Raw genomic sequence first — 18,564 nt, 5'->3', positions numbered from 1 at the left:
TGCCTCAGCCTCCTGGGTAGCTGGGACCACAGGTGTGTGCCACCATGCCAGGAAATTTTTTTTTTTTTTTGGTAGAGACAAGGTATCACTATGTTGCCCAGGCTAGTCTCAATCTCCTGGCCTCAAGTGATCCTTCTGCCGTGGCCTCCCAAAGTGCTGGGACTATAGGCTTGAGCCACTATGCCCAGCCCCCACTGAACTTCTACAAGGGTTACACGACAGACAATTCAGTCAATGGTGCTGGGAAAACTGGACATCCACATGCAAAGGAATGAAGTTGGACTCCTACCTTCCACTATACACAAAAACTAACTCAAAATGGATCAAAGATCTAAATGGAAGAGGTAAAACATAAAACTATTAGAAGAAAAGAAACAGAAGGGTAAATCTTCATACCCTGGGTTAGGCTTTCTTTCTTTCTTCCTTTCTTTTTTTTCATAAATACACAATTTTGTTTGCTATTTTCAGGGGAAACTTAGGCATTCAACTATAAGCTGATAAAATACCATACCTAAAAAAGTATAAAAGTATAAATATCCCCTTAGAATAAATTTTAGTGAATTGTCTTAATATCTTTAAATTAAAAAAAAAAACACAACACAAGCCTATCTATTGTATCAAGGTCAAAAATCAAACAATGCTAAGGGGCCAGCAGCTCCCCAGAGAGTACACCCTGAGGGCCCACAGTGGCTGCCTTCCTCCCGAGCTCTGCTGGGGAGGACAGGTCATCCCATGGCTAAGTCTGCCCTCTAGAAAGGCTTTTATAAATTGTCTAAGCCAAACATTTAACAGCATACAAGAGACCTTACAAAGAGGAGGTGGTAAGTCCTAATGCTGGAGAACTTGGTTAATCAGGTTATTGGCAAAGAAGAAGATGAGGCCTAGGCAAGAAGTCTCCAGAAGCACTGGAAACCAGACAGTGTCAGAGTCTCTGACCTGCACATGGGCAGCTGGTGGTCAGTCTGCACAGTGCCCCTTGGGAAGCTGGAGTTCCAGAAACAAAGAGCTTGGAGCATGCCCTGCACCCCAGGTCCCCAGACTCTGACAGGTCCCTACAACCAGCTGAGAAAGGTCTGTTTTCAAAGCATGTGGGCAGTGGTTTCTAAAAGAATCCCATCAGCTCCCATGTCATGTTGGGTGGAGCCCAGGAAGGTCGACTGAAGTCCCAAACATCCCAGAAAGGCTGCACAGTTATACAAAGAAAATGAGAGAGTGGTGAGAGAAAGGCATTTGTGATGCTCCATAAACATCTTGAATTTTCACTGTGATCCAGACTTTCAGCTCCAGAAGCCAGCAGACAGGCTTCCAGCCCAACCTCTACGCCAGGTGCGACATGGCACTGACAGGCACCAGCTCCCCCGTGAGCCTGCAGAGTGGGGGACAAGGCAACACTGCTACCTCACGCTAACGGGTTGAAACAGATCAGTCTGAATGCAGCAATCCTTGTGGACACTTCCAGAGTATAAACACTGGGGAGTCTATCCACACTGAAAAGGGGTACAAAGTTCTCTCACCTGGAAAATACAAATTGAAAAGCCTTGACTGTCCCAGGCTGAGTCAGGCAGGATCATAGCCTGTGTCAGAAAGAGGCCTGGCCTCGAAACGGCGCTCGGAAGTAGTGATGATGCAGAAGCCACCTTTGTCAGGAGCTCTGTGAGGTTGACAGCAACCAGCGATCCCACCTGGGAGGCAGAGCAGACTCCTGACTGAGACTAAGGCCTGGCAGCCAGACCAGAGGCCACGGCGTGCTGGACGCCGATAAGGCCGTGGCCGCTTCCTGCCAGTGAAGCCCAGGCTGCTTTTACAGACTATGTGTAGTACCAAGAACTCTGTCCTTTACATGATCTTCGGGGATTGAGTGGGCTGACTGGGAGCATCTGCCTCAGTCTCTGGCCCCCCTCAAGAGATAGTACCCACCTGGCCGCCATGCTCCTCCCCTTGGGGACACCTGGCCTTGGACAGCTGGACCTGCCTCTCACCACCCACCTCAGAAGCAAAAAGGATTCACACCCAGATCTCTAGAAAAATGATCAAAAGCAGGTTCCTTCTCGCAGCCAAGCTTCCTGGACATGGTAGTTCATTGCATCTCGGGAAAGAGTAAATCATTTTTTCAGCTGTCAATACTGTGTCCCTCACATCCTTGAACCTTGTTCTTGCAAAATCTTGGCCTTCTTGCTGGGTTCACTGGCCATACTGTATGGGGTGTTGTGAAGTTCCTTGGACACCACATAGAGGAACTTGGCCTGATCTTCATTCCCATAGTTGTAAGAAGAGCCATTGCTGACCAGTTGTTCAAACTTCCAGCTGTCGGACATGGTGGACACCACCTGTGTGAGTTCCTCCTCCTGACACTGAAGCACGTGGTACACATGCTTCATGGGCACCTGTGATGTTTTGCTCTCTTGTTCTCTAATTTTGTCCTTTACAAGTTTTATTAATGAAGTGATACTGTAAAATTCTGCTTTTTCCAACACTCCTTCCTCCACAAGGTCTTTGTTAATCACCAGCTTGCCACGTCTCAGGTAGTTCAGCACAGGCCCAAAATAGGTGGGGTCTCTGCCCATTAAATAGGCAACAGTTTCATCCTTGTCGGGGTTAGCCTGATACAAGGAGTACAGGAAGTATTTCAGGTCCTGGCACAGCATCTGCTGGGTGGTGAGAAAGTAGGTGCCACCAATGTTGAGCCAGAGCCATTTGGACAAGCTACCGGGTGCTGGGCCACGGCACTCTGAGTCTTGCACTGCAGCAGCACAGGTCGCCCCCGCCAGCCCTGCCCTAAGGCTGCCCCAGGCAGGTGGCAGTGCTCGCATTAATTCCTTTTTTTTTTTTTTTTATTGATCATTCTTGGGTGTTTCTCGCAGAGGGGGATTTGGCAGGGTCATAGGACAGTAGTGGAGGGAAGGTCAGCAGACAAGTGAACAAAGTTCTCTGGTTTTCCTAGGCAGAGGACCCTGCGGCCTTCCGCAGTGTTTGTGTCCCTGGGTACTTGAGATTAGGGAGTGGTGATGGCTCTTAACGAGCATGCTGCCTTCAAGCATCTGTTTAACAAAGCACATCTTGCACCGCCCTTAATCCATTTAACCCTGAGTGGACACAGCACATGTTTCAGAGAGCACAGGGTTGGGGGTAAGGTCATAGATCAACAGGATCCCAAGGCAGAAGAATTTTTCTTAGTACAGAACAAAATAAAAAGTCTCCCATATCTACTTCTTTCTACACAGACACAGCAACCTTCCGATTTCTCAATCTTTTCCCCACCTTGCCCCCTTTTCTATTCCACAAAACCGCCATTGTCATCATGGCCCGTTCTCAATGAGCTGTTGGGTACACCTCCTAGACGGGGTGGTGGCTGGGCAGAGGGGCTCCTCACTTCCCAGTGGGGGCGGCCAGGCAGAGGCGCCCCTCACCTCCCGGACGGGGCGGCTGGCCGGGCGGGGGGCTGACCCCCCACCTCCCTCCCGGACGGGGCGGCTGGCCAGGCGGGGGGCTGACACCCCCACCTCCCTCCCGGATGGGGCGGCTGGCCGGGCAGAGGGGCTCCTCACTTCCCAGTAGGGGCGGCCGGGCAGAGGCGCCCCTCACCTCCCGGATGGGGCGGCTGGCCGGGCGGGGGGCTGACCCCACCACCTCCCTCCCGGACGGGGCGGCTGACCGGGCGGGGGGCTGAGCCCCCCACCTCCCTCCCGGATGGGGTGGCTGGCCTGGCGGGGGCTGACCCCCACCTCCCTCCCAGACGGGGTGGCTGCCGGGCGGAGACGCTCCTCACTTCCCAGACGGGGTGGCAGCTGGGCGGAGGGGCTCCTCACTTCTCAGACGGGGCGGCTGCCGGGCGGAGGGTCTCCTCACTTCTCAGACGGGGCGGCCGGGCAGAGACACTCTTCACCTCCCAGACGGGGTCGCGGCCGGGCCGAGGCGCTCCTCACTTCTCAGACGGGGCGGCCGGGCAGAGACGCTCTTCACCTCCCAGACGGGGTTGCGGCCGGGCAGAGGTGCTCCCCACATCTCAGACGATGGGTGGCGGGGCAGAGGCGCTCCCCACATCTCAGACGATGGGCGGCCGGGCAGAGACGCTCCTCACTTCCTAGATGGGATGGCGGCCAGGAAGAGGCACTCCTCACTTCCCAGGTGGGATGACGGCTGGGAAGAGGAGCTCCTCACTTCCCAGACTGGGCAGCCAGGCAGAGGGGCTCCTCACATCCCAGACGATGGGCAGCCAGGCAGAGACGCTCCTCACTTCCCAGACGGGGTGGCAGCCAGGCAGAGGCTGCAATCTCCACACTTTGGGGGGCCAAGGCAGGCGGCTGGGAGGTGGAGGTTGTAGCGAGCCGAAATCACGCCACTGCACTCCAGCCTGGGCGCCATTGAGCACTGAGTTAACGAGACTCCGTCTGCAATCCCGGCACCTTGGGAGGCCGAGGCTGGCGCATCACTCGCAGTTAGGAGCTGGAGACCAGCCCGGCCCACACAGCGAAACCCCGTCTCCACCAAAAAAATTCGAAAACCAGTCAGGCGTGGCGGCGCGCGCCTGCAATCGCAGGCACTCGGCAGGCTGAGACAGGAGAATCAGGCAGGGAGGTTGCAGTGAGCCGAGATGGCAGCAGCACAGTCCAGCTTCGGCTCGGCATGAGAGGGAGACCGTGGAAAGGGGAGAGGGAGAGGGAGCCCGTGGAAAGGGGAGAGGGAGAGGGAGAGGGAGAGGGACAGGGACGAGTTTGGCCTTCTAAAAGTCTAATTCCTTTTTTTCTGAGACAGGGTCTCACTCTGTTGTCCAGGCTAAAGTGCAGTGGTGGGATCATAGCTCACTGCAACCTTGAACTCCTGGGCTCAAGCAATGCTCCTACCTTAGCCTCCCGAGTAGCTAGGACTACAGGTGTGCACTGCTACACTTGGCTGACAATAGTTTCTTAGATATAACATCTAAGACACAAGCAACTAAAGAAAAAAAATAGATAAATTAAAACCTTTCGTGTTGTAAATGAAGGCCACATCAAGACAGTGAAAAGACAACCCACACAATGGGAGAAAATGTTTGCAAATCATAGTCTGATAAAGGTCTAGCATTCAGAATATATAAAGAACTCCTAAAACTCAACAGGTTGTCTTTTTACTATTGGGTTTTAAGAGTTCTTTACAATTTCTGAATAAAATAAAAGGTGGGCAAACGATTTGAATAGACATTTCTCCAAAAAAGGCCTACAAATGGCCAATAAGCACATGAAAAGATGCTCAATATCATTAGCTATCAGGGAAATACAAATTGTAACCACACAAGACAGCATTACACACTCACTAAAATGGCTAGAACCAAAAAGTGACACATGATGTGAGAAACTGGAAGTCTCATACGAGTTGGTGGGAATGAAAAGTGGTTCAGTCACTTTGGAAAACAGTTTGGCAGTTCCTCAAAATGTTAAACATGGAATTACCATATGACCCTGTATATGGTATATACTCAAAACTGAAAACGTAAGTCCACACAAAACTTGTACATGAATGTCCACAGCAGCACTATTCGTAACAGCCAAGAAGTGGAAATAACCCAGTGTCCATCAGATGAGTGGAGAGACATGTGATACATGCATGATGGAGTATGATTCAGCCACAAAAAGGAACATAAGGCCGGGCACGGTGGCTCATGCCTGTAATCCCAGCACTTTGGGAGGCCAAGGCGGGTGGATCACAAGGTCAAGAGCTTGAGACCATCCTGGCCAACATGGTGAAACCCTGTCTCTGATAAAAATACAAAAATTAGCTGGGCATAGTGGTATGTGCCTGTAGTCCCAGCTACTTGGGAGGCTGAGGCAGGAGAATCACTTGAACCTGGGAGGCGGAGGTTGCAGTGAGCCAAGATCGCGTCACTGCACCCCAGCCTGGTGACAGAGCAAGACTCTGTCTCAAAAAAAAAAAAAAAAAAGGAACATGAATGAACCTTGAAAAGATTATTCTGAGTGAAAGAAGAGTCACAAGAGGCCACATTAATGTATGATACCATTTCTATGAAATGCCCAGACAAGTAACTCCTTAGAGACAGAAAGCAGATCAGTGGTTGCCAGGGGTTAGGGAGCAGAACGAGGTCCCCACAGAACAGCATCCCCACCCAGAACAGGGTTACCTCAGAACAGAGTCCCCTGAGAACAGGGTTCCCTTCAAAATAGTGATGGGAAGTGACTGTTAATCGGTGTGGGGGTTTCATTTTGGGGTGATGAAAATGTTCTGAATTCGACATTGATGGCTACATAACCTTGTGAAGATACTAAAACCCACTCAATTATATATTTTTTGTATGTATGTATGTGTGTATGTATGTATATATGTATGTATTTTATTTTATTTATTTTATTTTGAGACGGAGTTTCGCTCATGTTACCCAGGCTAGAGTGCAATGGCGTGATCTTGGTTCACTGCAACCTCCGCCTCCCGGGTTCAAGTGATTCTCCTACCTCAGCCTCCTGCGTAGCTGGGATTACAGGCATGTGCCACCACGCCCTGCTAATTTTTTGTATTTTTAGTAGAGACAGGGTTTCTCCATGTTGGTCTGGCTGGTCTCGAACTCCCGACCTCAGGTGATCTGTCTGCCTTGGCCTCCCAAAGTGCTGGGATTACAGGCGTGAGCCACTGTGCCTGGCCGTATTTACTCATTTTTAACAGAGACAGGGTCTTGCTCTGTTGTCAGGCTGGAGTGCAGTGCTGTGATCAGGGCTTACTCCAGCCTCGACCTCCTTGGCTCAAGCGATCCTCCCATCTCAGTCTCATGAGTAGCTGGGACCACAGGTGTGCGCCACCACACCCGGCAATTCTTTTTTTTTTTTTTTTTTTTTTTTAATTCATAGAAACGGGGTTTCCCTGTGTTGCTCAGTCTGGTCTTGAACTCCTGGGCTCAAGCGATCCTCCCACCTCAGCCTCCCAAAATATTCGGATTACAGGTATGAGCCACTGTGCCTGGCCAAAATTATACATTTTAAAATGGTGACTTTTGTGGTATGTAAATTATATCTCAATTAAAAAAACAAAGTAGCTCAAAAAACATTCCCAGAGCAAGGTCACTCACCCTCCCAGGAGCAATGAGGTTCTCTACACCCACCAGGTCCCGCTGCAGCTCCGTTAGCTTCTGCAGGTTCTCCAGCCGGATGAGAATGTGCTGTAGTGTGGTGGTCACCTCTGTGATGGCTTTCAGGGCGTCTGTGTGGAGAGACCCCTCAGTACAGGTGTACAGGCAGTGGTGTGCACAGCACCCTCCACCCACCACCTTGTGACAGGAACCAGCATTCTAAAAGGCAGTTCTAATTAGAGGTACATCCTACTCGACTCCTTATAGCAGCGGTCCCCAACCTTTTTGGTACCAGGGATGGGTTTCACGGAAGACAATTTTTCCACAGACCAGAGGTGGTGGGAATGGTTTGGGGATGAAACTGTTCCACCTCAGATCATCAGGCATTTGTTAGATTCTCACAAGGAGCACACAAACTAGATCCCCCACATGCGCAGTTCACAATAGGGTTTGTGCTCCCATGAGAATCTAATGTTGCTGCTGATCTGACATGAGGAGGAGCTCAGGTGGTAATGCAAGCAATGGGGAGTGGCTGTAAATACAGAGAAGCTTCACTTGCCCGCCACTCACCTCCTGCCGTGTGGCCTGGTTCCTAACAGGCTATGGACTGGACTGGTACTAGTCCATAGCCGTGGGCACTGGGGACCCCTGCCTTATAGGACTTATAGAACTGCTGCCTACTATGTGCAGCCACCAGGCTCCTGCTCCTGCAGATACCCCTGAAGCCTTCAGGTTGTTCAACCCAAACTGTTGGCCAGCCCATATTCTGGTTTGGCAAAGAGGATAGGCTTTGTAAATAACCATTTAATGTTATGGGTAAGGCAGTATTTGCTCTTAAAGGAAAATGATTTATTGTACTTTAAAGGCTAAATGATTTGCACCTTCAAAGCAACTGTAACTTTCTCTTTTAACCAGGAACAGATGCTAATCTTATAGTTCAAGCAAAGATAAGAGAAAGTTTATAATCTGGACAGGAAACTTAAAACACAAAGTTATACTAAGAGTGGTCTGCCCAGCTCTGAGGCCATGCTGAGAGTGGTGGCGTAGCGTAGCTGAGCCTGCTCCCACCTCTGATGATGCCTGGAGCACAGGGTCGGCATCCTCCTTGCTGGAATCACTCATGGGGACCACTTTCCCCCTTCTTTCTATTTATTTATTTATTAATTATTATTATTATTATTATTATTAGAGACAGGGTCTCACTCTGTCTCCCAGGCTGGAGTGCAGTGGCACGATCTTGGCTCACTGAAACCTCCGCCTCTCAAGTTCAAGCAACTCTTGTGCCTCAGCCTCCTGAGTAGCAGGGACTACAGATGCCCGCCACAACGCCTGGCTAATTTTTTGTATTTTTAGTAGAGACAGGGTTTCACCATGTTGGCCAGGCTGGTCTCCCACTCCTGATGTCAGATGATCTACTCACCTTGGCCTCCCAAAATGCTGAGATTATAAGCGTGACCCACCATGCCCAGCCACCTTCTCCCTTGTTTCTATCATGACTCCCTCTTATTTCCTGGCCACAAAGCTTCTCCATGACAAGGTCCACACCCCTCACCCAGCACTGCCCAGTGCTCAGCTCTAGCCCTGGGCAGATTTGTTAGCATGAAGTCACCTGACTGTTCCAGCTCTATCTTTTTTTTTTTTGAGACGGAATCTCGCTCTGTGCTCTGTCGCCCAGGCTGGAGTGCAGTGGCACCATCTCGGCTCACTGCAAGCTCCGCCTCCCGGGTTCATGCCATTCTCCTGCCTCAGCCTCCCGAGTAGCTGGGACTACAGGCACCTGCCACCACGCCCGGCTAATTTTTTGTATTTTTAGTAGAGATGGGGTTTCACCGTGTTAGCTAGGATGGTCTCGATCTCCTGACCTCGTGATCTGCCGGCCTCGGCCTCCCAAAGTGCTGGGATTACAGGCGTGAGCCACCGCGCCCGGCCTGCAGCTCTATCCTTTCCAGTGGGGGTGACAACAGCCCCTTACAGCTTTCAGAGGATAAAGTCAGAAAAGAATGAAGTATGTGAAGAGATCATCATTGACAAAGAAAATTGACTGACAAAATTCACTTTCTGTCAATGACACCTGCATGACACTGAAAATGAGGAAGAACTTCAGTGAAGCCAGCATAGGTCTTGGCAGCTACCAACCCTATTGCTCTGTGCAGATTTCTAAGCTCCTGCCCCCATCCCCTGGCTCTCCCAGGCTGGCCATCCCTCAAGCACTTGGGTCTGAGCCCCTCCTTCCAGACATCATGCCAGGCAGAGACTCATCACGCCATGTCCATTTGCTGCATGGCTGCTTGAGTCCACTCAAAGAGCACCAGTGCCACCCTGCCCTCAAATGCTGAGTCCACAGAGTGCAGGGCTGGGAGCCTGACTGCCACATGGACACTGTGCTGCACCTCGGTAGGGATTGGCAGCTGCTGGAAGCTCAGGACACATTTTGGACCTGATGGCATGATAATGATTCTATACATCACCTGACCTGCCTTGACATTCTCCACAGAACCCACAGAACAGGGTCTCCACAGAGTAGTGCCCCCTGCAGAACAGGGTCCCTCAGAAAAGGGTCCCCCTCAGAACATGGCCCCCACAGAATAGCATCTGCCACAGAACAGGGTCCTCTTGGAACATGGTCCCCTCAGAAGAGGGTACCTTCAGAACAGCATCTCACTCAGAAAAGGGTCCCCTCAGAACAGGGTCCCTATAGAGCAGGGTCACCACAGAACAGGGTCCCCTTAGAAAAGGGTCCTCACAGAACAGAATCCACACAGAACAGGATGCCCACAGAACAGAATCCCCCACAGAACAGAGTCCCCTCAGAAAAAGGGTCCTCATAGAACAGGATCCCCACAGAACAGCGTCCACCTCAGAACAGGGTCCCCAGAGAATATAATGCCCTCACAACAGGGTCCCCTCAGAACTGCAGCACCCTTGGAACAGAGGCCACATACAGCAGCATCCCCCTCAGAACAGGGTCCCCACAGAAAAGGATCCCTTCAGAACAGGGTCCTCTCAGAATAGCATCCCCCTCAGAATAGGGTCCCCTCAGAACAGCATCCCCCTCAAAAGAGGGTCCCCTCAGAACAGGATCCCTCTCAGAACAGGGTCCCCGCAGAACAGCATCACATTCAGAATAGCATCCCCTCAGAACAGCATCCCCATAGAAAAAGTTCCCCACAGAACAGGGTCCCCACAGAACAGGGTCCCCACAGAACAGAATCCTCCTCAGAACAGGGTCCTGACAGAACAGGATACCCCATAGAACAGGGTCTCCTTCAAACAGAATCCCCCTTCAAACAGGGTCCCCACAGAACAGAATCCTCCTCAGAACAGGGTCCTGACAGAACAGGATACCCCATAGAACAGGGTCCTCTTCGAACAGAATCCCCCTTCAAACAGGGTCCCCACAGAACAGAATCTCCCTCAGAACACGTTCCCCTCAGAACAGCATCCTGCTCAGAACAGGGTCCACTCAGAACCGTGTCCCCCTCAAAACAGGATCCGTCAGATCAGGGTCTCCCTCAGAACAGAATCCCCACAGAACAGAGTCCCCATAAACAGAATCTCTACAGAACAGAATCCCCACAGAAAATGATGCTCCACAGAACAGGGTCCTGACAGAACAGGATCCCCCACAGAAAAAGATCCCTTCTGAACAGAATCCGCACAAAACATGGTCCCCTCAGAACAGCATCCCCCTCAGAACAGGGTCCTCTCGGAACAGGATCCCTATAGAACAGGGTCCCCTCAGAAGAGCATCCCCCTCAGAACAGGGTCTTCTCAGAACAGGGTCCTTTGAGAAAAGCATCCCCCACAGAACAGGATGCCCCCAGAACAGGATCCCTTCAGAACAGAATCCCCACAGAACAGGGTCCCCTGAGAACAGCATCTCCCTCAGACCAGGGTCCCTTCAGAACAGGGTCACCGCAGAACAGAATCCACTCAGAACAGCATTCCCCTCAGAAGTGTCCTCTTAGAACAGGATCCCGCTCAGAACAGGATCCCCCTCAGAACAGGGTCCCCACAGAACAGCATCCCCCTCAGAACAGGATCCCCCTAAAAACAGGGTCCCTTCAAAACATCACTCCCCTCAGAATAGGGTCTCCACAGAACAGAATCCCCACAGAACAGGGGCCCCTCAGAACAGGATCCCTTCAGAATAGGGTCCCCTCAGAACAGGATCACCATCAAAACATGCTCACTACAAAACAGGTTCCCAACAGAACAGGGTCCTCACAGAACAGGGTCCCCACAGAACACGGTCCTCACAGAATCAAATCCCCTGTAGAAAAGGGTCCCCTTAGAACAGCATCCCCCTCAGAACAGGGTTTCCACAGAACAGGATCCCCACCAAACAGGGTCCCCTCAGATCAGCATCCCCTCAGAATAGTGTCCCTTCACAACAGCATCCCCCTCAGAACAGTATTCCCCGCAGAACAGGGTCCCCTCAGAACGGCATCCCGTTATAACAGGGTCCCCTCAGAAGAACATCCCCCTCAGAACAGGACCCCCGTCAGAAGAGAGACCCCTCAGAACAGAATCCTCCTCAGAACAGGGTCCTTCTCAGAGCAGAATCCCCCACAGAACAGGGTCCCCTTCAGAACAGCATCCTCCTCAGAACATGTTCCCCCATGACACTATTCCCCACTTAGAACGAGATCCCCTCAGGGTAGTGTCCCCCCCAGAATAACATTCCCCTCACATCAGAGTTCCCTCAGGGTAGTGAGCACCCAGAACAGGGTCCCCCTCTGAATAGGGTCTCCTCAAAACAAGGTCCTCTCAGAGCATCCCCCTGCGAACAGCATCTCTTCAGAACAGGGTCCCCTGAGAGCAGCATCCACCTGAGAGCAGAGTCCCCACAGCACAGTATACTCCTAGGAACAGGGTCCCCACAGAATAGAGTCTCCTCAGAGTATGGACCCCTCCCTCAGAGCAGGGTCCTCCTCAGTCCAAGATCCCCATCAGAACAGGACCCCCTGAGAGCAGTGTCTCCCTCATAACTGAGTCCCCTCAGAACAGTGTCCCCCTCAAAAAAGGGTCCCCCTCAGAAGAAGGTTTTCTTAGAGTAGTGTTTCCCTCAAAACAGAGTCCCCCCTCAGAACACTGTCCCCTTCAGAACAGAGTCCTCCTCCAACCATGGTCCCCTTAGAATAGAATCTCCTCAGAGCAGTGTTCTTAGAACAGGGTCCCCTCAGAATTGGGTCCCCCTCCGTCCAAGATCCCTTCAGAGCGCATCCCCATCAGAACAGGACCCCCTGAGAGCCATGTCCCCTCGTAACTGAGTCCCCTCAGAAAAGGGTCCCCCTCAGAACAGGTTCCCCCACAGCAGTAGGCAGAGCAGGTGCATGATAGAATGGATCAACAACATACACTTAACATCCAGCACCCTTGGAAACTCTCATCAAAATGAAGGATAAATAAAATTGCAAGGCTGGCTTCTGCCAGCCCCAACAAATGTACTCCCTTTTGTCCAAGAGAATTCTATTCAAGTTCTCAGGAAGACCAAGAGGCTGGTAACATTTGCACACCAAAGGCCATTTTCCAAGAAGGCCCTTCTTGACAAGCATTCCTGTGTCCCACATTTGGAGAGTGGGGTCATGGAGGGAAAGGAGCCTGCCATAGTGTCAGCTGAGAATGTTTCATCGACTGGGCTCTCACTGCGCTTCAGAGATGGCTGAGGTCTGAAGCAAACCCAGGGAGGCTGATGGTTATCAGTGTTCTGTTGAGTTGACAACTTCAAAGCACTTTCACAAACAGCTTCACAGAGGTTTTGCACCAGTCTATACATTTTACTGATGAGAAACCTGTCATGTTGTGAGGTACAGGAATCCCTCCAAAGTCCTATGTACCTCAAGCACATGGTAGATGTGGCCAGAACCTGGGCCCCAGTCTTCTCCATGGCATGGCTTCCCTGGTGGCCCGGGCCCAGGCCACCCTCTGCTCCAGCACTCTGCCTACCTAACTACTGTGGTATAATGACTGACAATGAGAAACATTTTAAACATGGTGTGGTTATGTCATGTTTTCCTTAAAATGTTTGAAAATGTTTTCTATAATTTTGTCCTTCTCCTTTTTAACAAACATGCAACATTTTCTTTTAGAATGAAAAGAAAGAGAATCGTCAACATTGTATGATCCATTCTATTTCTTGCTAATCAGAAAGCATCCTTATTTATATCTATTCATGGCTATGGGAAACCAGCTAGAGGAAATGCTAAGTATTTTTTCATCTATTTTTAATGACAATGATAAAATTTACTTGTAAAAACCTCCTCATGTGGTGGCTCACACCTGTAATCCCAGCACTTTGGGAGGTCGAGGCAGGTGGATCACGAGGTCAGGAGTTCGAGACCAGCCTGGCCAACACGGTGAAACCCTATCTCTACTAAAAATACAAAAATTAGCTGGGTGTGGTGGCGGGCGCCTGTAATACCGGCTACTTGGGAGGCTGAGGCAGGAGAATCACTTGAACCCGGGAAGTGGAGATTGCAGTAAGCCAAGATCACACCATTGAACTCCAGCGTGGGCGACAAGAATGAAACTCCGTCTCAACAAAAAAACAAACAAACAAAAAAAAACCATAAACATAAACAAAAACAAAAACAAAAAACCTCCTGATAAGCATAAAGTTCCCATCAGGACACATCCCCATTAGAATAGGTCCCCATTAGAGCAATGTTCCCCTCATGCCTGAGTCATCTCAGAAAAGGGGACTAAATTTACAATAAAATTAGAAATCCTATTTTTAGGTTAAAAAGGTCAGAGTTTACTCTTTTATCCCTTTAATAAACATCAAAAATTACAAAGGCTGTCTATGTTAAAAACTTCTAACAGGTCACCTTGGCCCAATCTTTTGTATGTTTTAGAGCCAAGGCCTCCAGGACAGAAACATCCATAGGCAGCAGGTTGCTCTGGGGGTTGCACCCCATTCCCCAGTGCACTTGTAGGGGCTGTGGGGTCCCCAGCAGGAGCATGCCCTGTGACCCCTGCAGGGCAATCAGAGTCATTCCCTGCACTGCTCAGACGTGGAGATGGGCAGGGCCTTGCCTGAGGGTGGAGGAGCAGAATAGACAGAGACCTGGTGTAGCCTGGGACCTGCCCTCTGCCAGCAGCCAGAGGAGACGGGAAGGAAGGCCAGGGCCAATGCTAACCATTGTGGTCCAGGCCCTAATGGGGTGGACTCCTGCGCTTCCCAGTGAAGGAAGTCTTCAGGTCTAGCAAAGCCGCCCCTGCCTCCCAGCCACGCACGCTGATCCTCGAGATGCAGGGCCGCACCCACACTCACCATGGCAGTCAGCGTAGTCATGGTGCCCGGGGGTGTAATGTCCACATAGGCGGCGCAGCAGCAGGCGGTAGTGCAGCAGCCGCTGGATGGGCTTCAGCAGGAACGTGTTGAGAGGCAAGTAGCAGACCTTCTGCAGCTCGAACTCCTTGTACACTGCCTCCAACTTCTTACAGCGTTTGGTAGCCTTTTCCAGTTCTGTTAGGACCTCGTCATGTCTTTGGAAGTAGCTGGTAAACTCCTGTGGAGGTGCAAGAGTGGGGCCTTTAGGTGAGGAGATGTAGGAGTCCAGGGGGAGACTGGCCTGTTTTCCTTGATGGCAGGTGCCAGCTGGAAATCCCCACAGGGCAAATGGACCAGTGGCCCAGCGTGCGCCAGCGGAGGCTTTCTAGCCTCCACGGAATGCATCTCAACCCGTCTCAGATGCCATGTGACCTGCACCTCATTCCACCAATTCACTGCTACATGCACCACTAACCGGCCCCATATCACATGCACTGAGTGGACCAGGGCCATCTCCCCACTGGACAGATGAAGAATTGAGGATGGGAAGGCTGCAGTTGGCTGCGTGGGACACAGTAAGGGAGTGCAGGGCAGGGGTTAAACAAAGCCCACTCGAGTCCTGCCCAGTCTTAGGGCTCGCTCCAGAAACTTCTCTCAAGAGTGGAACTAAGCGGTTGTGCTGACACAGTTACTGGACAGAGGGAATAACCACACCTGACTTTTTTTTTTTTTTTGAGACTGGATCTAGCTCTGTCGCCCAGGCTGGCGTACAGTGGCGGGATCTTAGCTCACTGCAACCTCTGCCTCCCAGGTTCAAGTGATTCTCCCACCTTAGCCCCCCGCAAGAACAGGCATGTGCTACCACGCCCGGCTCATTTTTTAAATATTTTTTGTAGAGATGGGGGTCTCACCATGTTGCCCAGGCTGGTCTCAAACTCCTGAGCTTAAGCAATCCACCCATCTCAGCCTCCCAAAGTGCTAGGATTACAGGTTTGAACCACCATGCCTGGCCCATATCTGATGATTTTACAACACATGTATACATGTATGTGGATTCTGAGTATTACACAGACATATTAAACTAAACTATTCTCTTAAAGTTTTTTTGTTTGTTTGTTTGTTTGGATACAAGGTCTCACTCTGTCACCTAGGCTGAAGTGCAGTGGTGCGATCATAGCTCACTGCAGCCTCAACCTCCCTGGTCTCAGGTAATCCTCCTGCTTCAGCCCCCTGAGTACCTGGGATCACAGGCGCACACCACCACACCCAGCTAATTTTTGTATTTTTTGCAGAGATGGGGTTTTGCTATGTTGGCCAGGCTGGTTTCAAACTCCTGGACTCAAGCGATCCATCTGCCTCAGCCTCCCAAAGTGCTGGGATTACAGGCGTGAGCCACTGCGCTCAGCTAAAGGGTTACATTATTTTTATTTATTTATTTATTTTTAACAAAACACTTTTATTTGGTCCACTGGAGCCTGAGTCAGAAACCACTGTGGAGAATCCTATCATAAAGGAATGGGGACTGACAGTTGATAAAATAGCTTCTGTGTCACAAGAGCTGGCCGTATTTACATATTTAGGGGTTAAAAATATTCACAGTTCAGGGTACAGGGAGGCCAAAGGGGAGTGGGGAATGTTTCTCCAGGTGTAAAAGCTCTGGAAGCCCCTAGGAGGGTACGGGTGGTGGTGGGGGGGTGGGGTGGTTGGTAGGGGAGTGAAGGCGGGGCTGGCCCGCTGCCTGGGGGTGAGGGGTGGTGAGGGCCAGGTGGGGACGCAGGAAGCTGGGCTCAGATGTCTATGCATCCACACTCGCTAGGCTTCTAGCGGGAGGTGGAAATGGCCAAGCCCTGCCGATGCCCATGATGGGCTGGGGTCCCTCTCTGTGGCAGGGCCGGGCCAAGGGACAGGGTTGGCTGAGGAGTCTGCTGGTCCCCGGCCTGCCTGGCAGTGGTGAGTGGTGCTGAGGACCAGTGCCCACCCACAGCGGGCCTGACACCCACCTGCACCTGGTCATGGCTTCAATCCTGGCAGGCGCTCCAGGAGTTGTATAGTTTCGCTGAGGGGTGGCTGGCCAAGGGCCCCTCTTTCCAAGACAAGCACCACTCCGGGACTTACCACTCCACACCAGGGCTCCAGGGACCACACTTGCACTGTGGGGGGACAGGGGCCCGGACTCTGGGGGAAAACTGACCTTATGCCCCGTGAGGGGGTGGTCCCTGATCCCACCCTGGGGTCTTGGCCTCTGACACCCAGATTTGGTTTTGTGGACAGAGCTCTTGGCTGCCTCCCCAGAGCTAAAGGGTTTTAATATCAAATCATTTTGTTTTAATGAACATTAAAGATGACTACAGTATGATAATCTGGATCAAACAGATTTGTGCATATTTCAATTTTAAATTAGTGCAACTGCCTTTGGGATAAGTAGAACTTTCTCATTAACAACCTGACAGCTTCCGTCTAGGCAGGAAAAGGGCACCTAGGCTGAATGCAGTTCTTCAAGTGGGGCTATCTCAACACAGAACAGCAAAACCTATAGTCCCTTGGGAACTCTAGGTGTGAGGAGTGGCCGGAGTCTCACAGGATTGGGTAGAAGGTGGGACAGGCGAGGGATGGAGGAGGGGGAGCTTGAGTCGTCATCATCACTGTGGCTCAGCTTCATGGTGTTAAGCAGAGCTCCACACCTTGGGCGGTCACGTGGTGAACTCATGAGCAGCCTGAGAGGGAGGGAGAACTGTTCCAGGCACGTTAAGCAAGAGTGAGACCCCTGAACAGTCAATGCACGACCTGCACTGTTGTCCACATGTGAACACCTGTACTGTTGCTCCTATTGAAGAGAAATCTCACTTCCCCCAGTGCTGCCCCTGCCTATCCAAAAGTCTACTCCATTTTTGCGACCCCTGCTACATGCCCTTCGTGGAGCTGGAACACCTGAAAGAAAAACCTGAACTACGAGCCTAGCAGCCAAGGTGGAAACAAGTCCCAGAGCCCTGCCCTCCCCACAGCAGCTATGGGGACTCTGCCCTGAACAGGCCCTGTCCTGGGGAGGGGGGACTCTGTCCTGAGAATGATGTTCTGAGGAAGACTCTGTTCTGTGGGGAACCCTGATCTGAGGGAGGCCCTGTTCTGAAGAGGATGCTGTTCTGGGCGGACCCATTCTGAGGAGGACCATGTTCTGGGGGAGAATCCTGCTCTGAGGTGAACACTGTTCTGGGGGAGTCCTGTCCTGATGGAAATGGGGACGCTGTCCTCAAGGGAATGCTAATCAGTGGAGAAAAAGGTTCTGAAGAGAACAATGTTCTGGGGCTGGTAAGGGCCCTGATCTAAGGCAAACAATGTTTTAAGGTGGAGTCTGTTCTGGGGGTAGTTCTGATTGGAGGGAGACCATGTTCCGGGGGACCCTGTTGTGAGGGGTATGCTGTTTTCAGGGGCATCCTATTCTTGGAGAGCCCTTATTGAGGGATGCGGTGAGGAGGGAACTTGTTCTGAGGGAAACAGTGTCCTGATGGGGCCCTGGACATTGCCCTGAGCCAGACTCTTTTCTGAGGGAAACAAGATTCTGAGGGAGACCCCATCCAGAGTAGGATCCTGTTTGAGGAAGATAGAGTTCTGAGGAGACCCTGTTCTGAGGGGGATGCTGTTCTGGGGGAACCTTGTTCTAATGGGAATGATGCTTAAAGGGAGACCCTGTTCTGAGGGGGATGCTGCTCTGAGAAGGACTCTGTTTTGAGGGAACTTTATTCTGAGGGAACCCTGTTCTGAGAGCCTGAGGGGGATGCTATTCTGAGAAGACCCTGTTCTGAGAGGACCCTGTTTTGGGTGGACCCTGCTCTGGAGGGACCCTGCTTTAGGGGGCACTCTGCTCTGGGGAAACCCTGCTCTGGGGAAACCCTGCTCTGGGGGCACCCTGCTTTGAGTAGGATCCTGTTCTGAGATGGACCCTGTTCTGAGAAAATCCTTTTCTGAGGGGGCCCCTGTTTTGAGGGGTCCCCTGCTCTGAGGGGATGCTGTTCTGAGGGTACCCTGCACTAAGGGGACCCTGCTCTGAGGGGGTCCCTGTTCTGAGGAGACCCCGCTCTTAGGGGACCCTGCTCTGGGGGGACCCTGCTCTGAGGGGACACTGTTTTGAGGAAACCCCACTCTGAGGGGGACCCTGTTCTCAGGAAACCTTGTTTTGAGGAGACCCTGCTCTGAGGGGGACCCTGGTCTGGGGGGATCCTGCTCTGAGGGGGCCCTTCTCTGA

The 18,564-nt window shown here is 51.6% G+C and overlaps 2 protein-coding genes across 6 annotated transcripts in view; both read right to left on the bottom strand.

Annotated features, from left to right (window-relative positions):
- Positions 1–18,564, bottom strand: part of FARP2 (FERM, ARH/RhoGEF and pleckstrin domain protein 2) — a 139,931-nt gene that overhangs the window by 13,627 nt on the left and 107,740 nt on the right. For 3 of the 5 annotated variants that reach the window (XR_008677573.2, XM_004033463.4, XM_063695435.1), the window contains exons 18-19: positions 14,325–14,562; positions 7,049–7,179 (exon numbers count right to left, since the gene is read on the bottom strand). Coding sequence is in view for 4 of the 5 variants with exons in the window: in XM_004033463.4 (XP_004033511.2) it covers positions 7,049–7,179; positions 14,325–14,562 (369 nt within the window). In the remaining variant the exon portion in view is untranslated. The remainder of the gene's footprint in view (positions 1–7,048; positions 7,180–14,324; positions 14,563–18,564) is intronic. The other 2 variants (XM_055380008.2, XM_063695436.1) reach the window with 1 other exon arrangement.
- Positions 1,801–2,941, bottom strand: LOC129532010 (BTB/POZ domain-containing protein KCTD5-like). The gene has a single exon (XM_055380010.2). It carries the CDS (start codon positions 2,808–2,810, stop codon positions 2,133–2,135), a length of 678 nt encoding a protein of 225 aa, XP_055235985.1. The 5' UTR covers positions 2,811–2,941; the 3' UTR covers positions 1,801–2,132.

This window comes from Gorilla gorilla, chromosome 11 (assembly GCF_029281585.2).
Source record: "Gorilla gorilla gorilla isolate KB3781 chromosome 11, NHGRI_mGorGor1-v2.1_pri, whole genome shotgun sequence".
NCBI lineage: Eukaryota > Metazoa > Chordata > Mammalia > Primates > Hominidae > Gorilla > Gorilla gorilla.
Note: the sequence above shows the minus strand (reverse complement) of the source record. Positions and strands in the feature narration are given on the sequence as shown.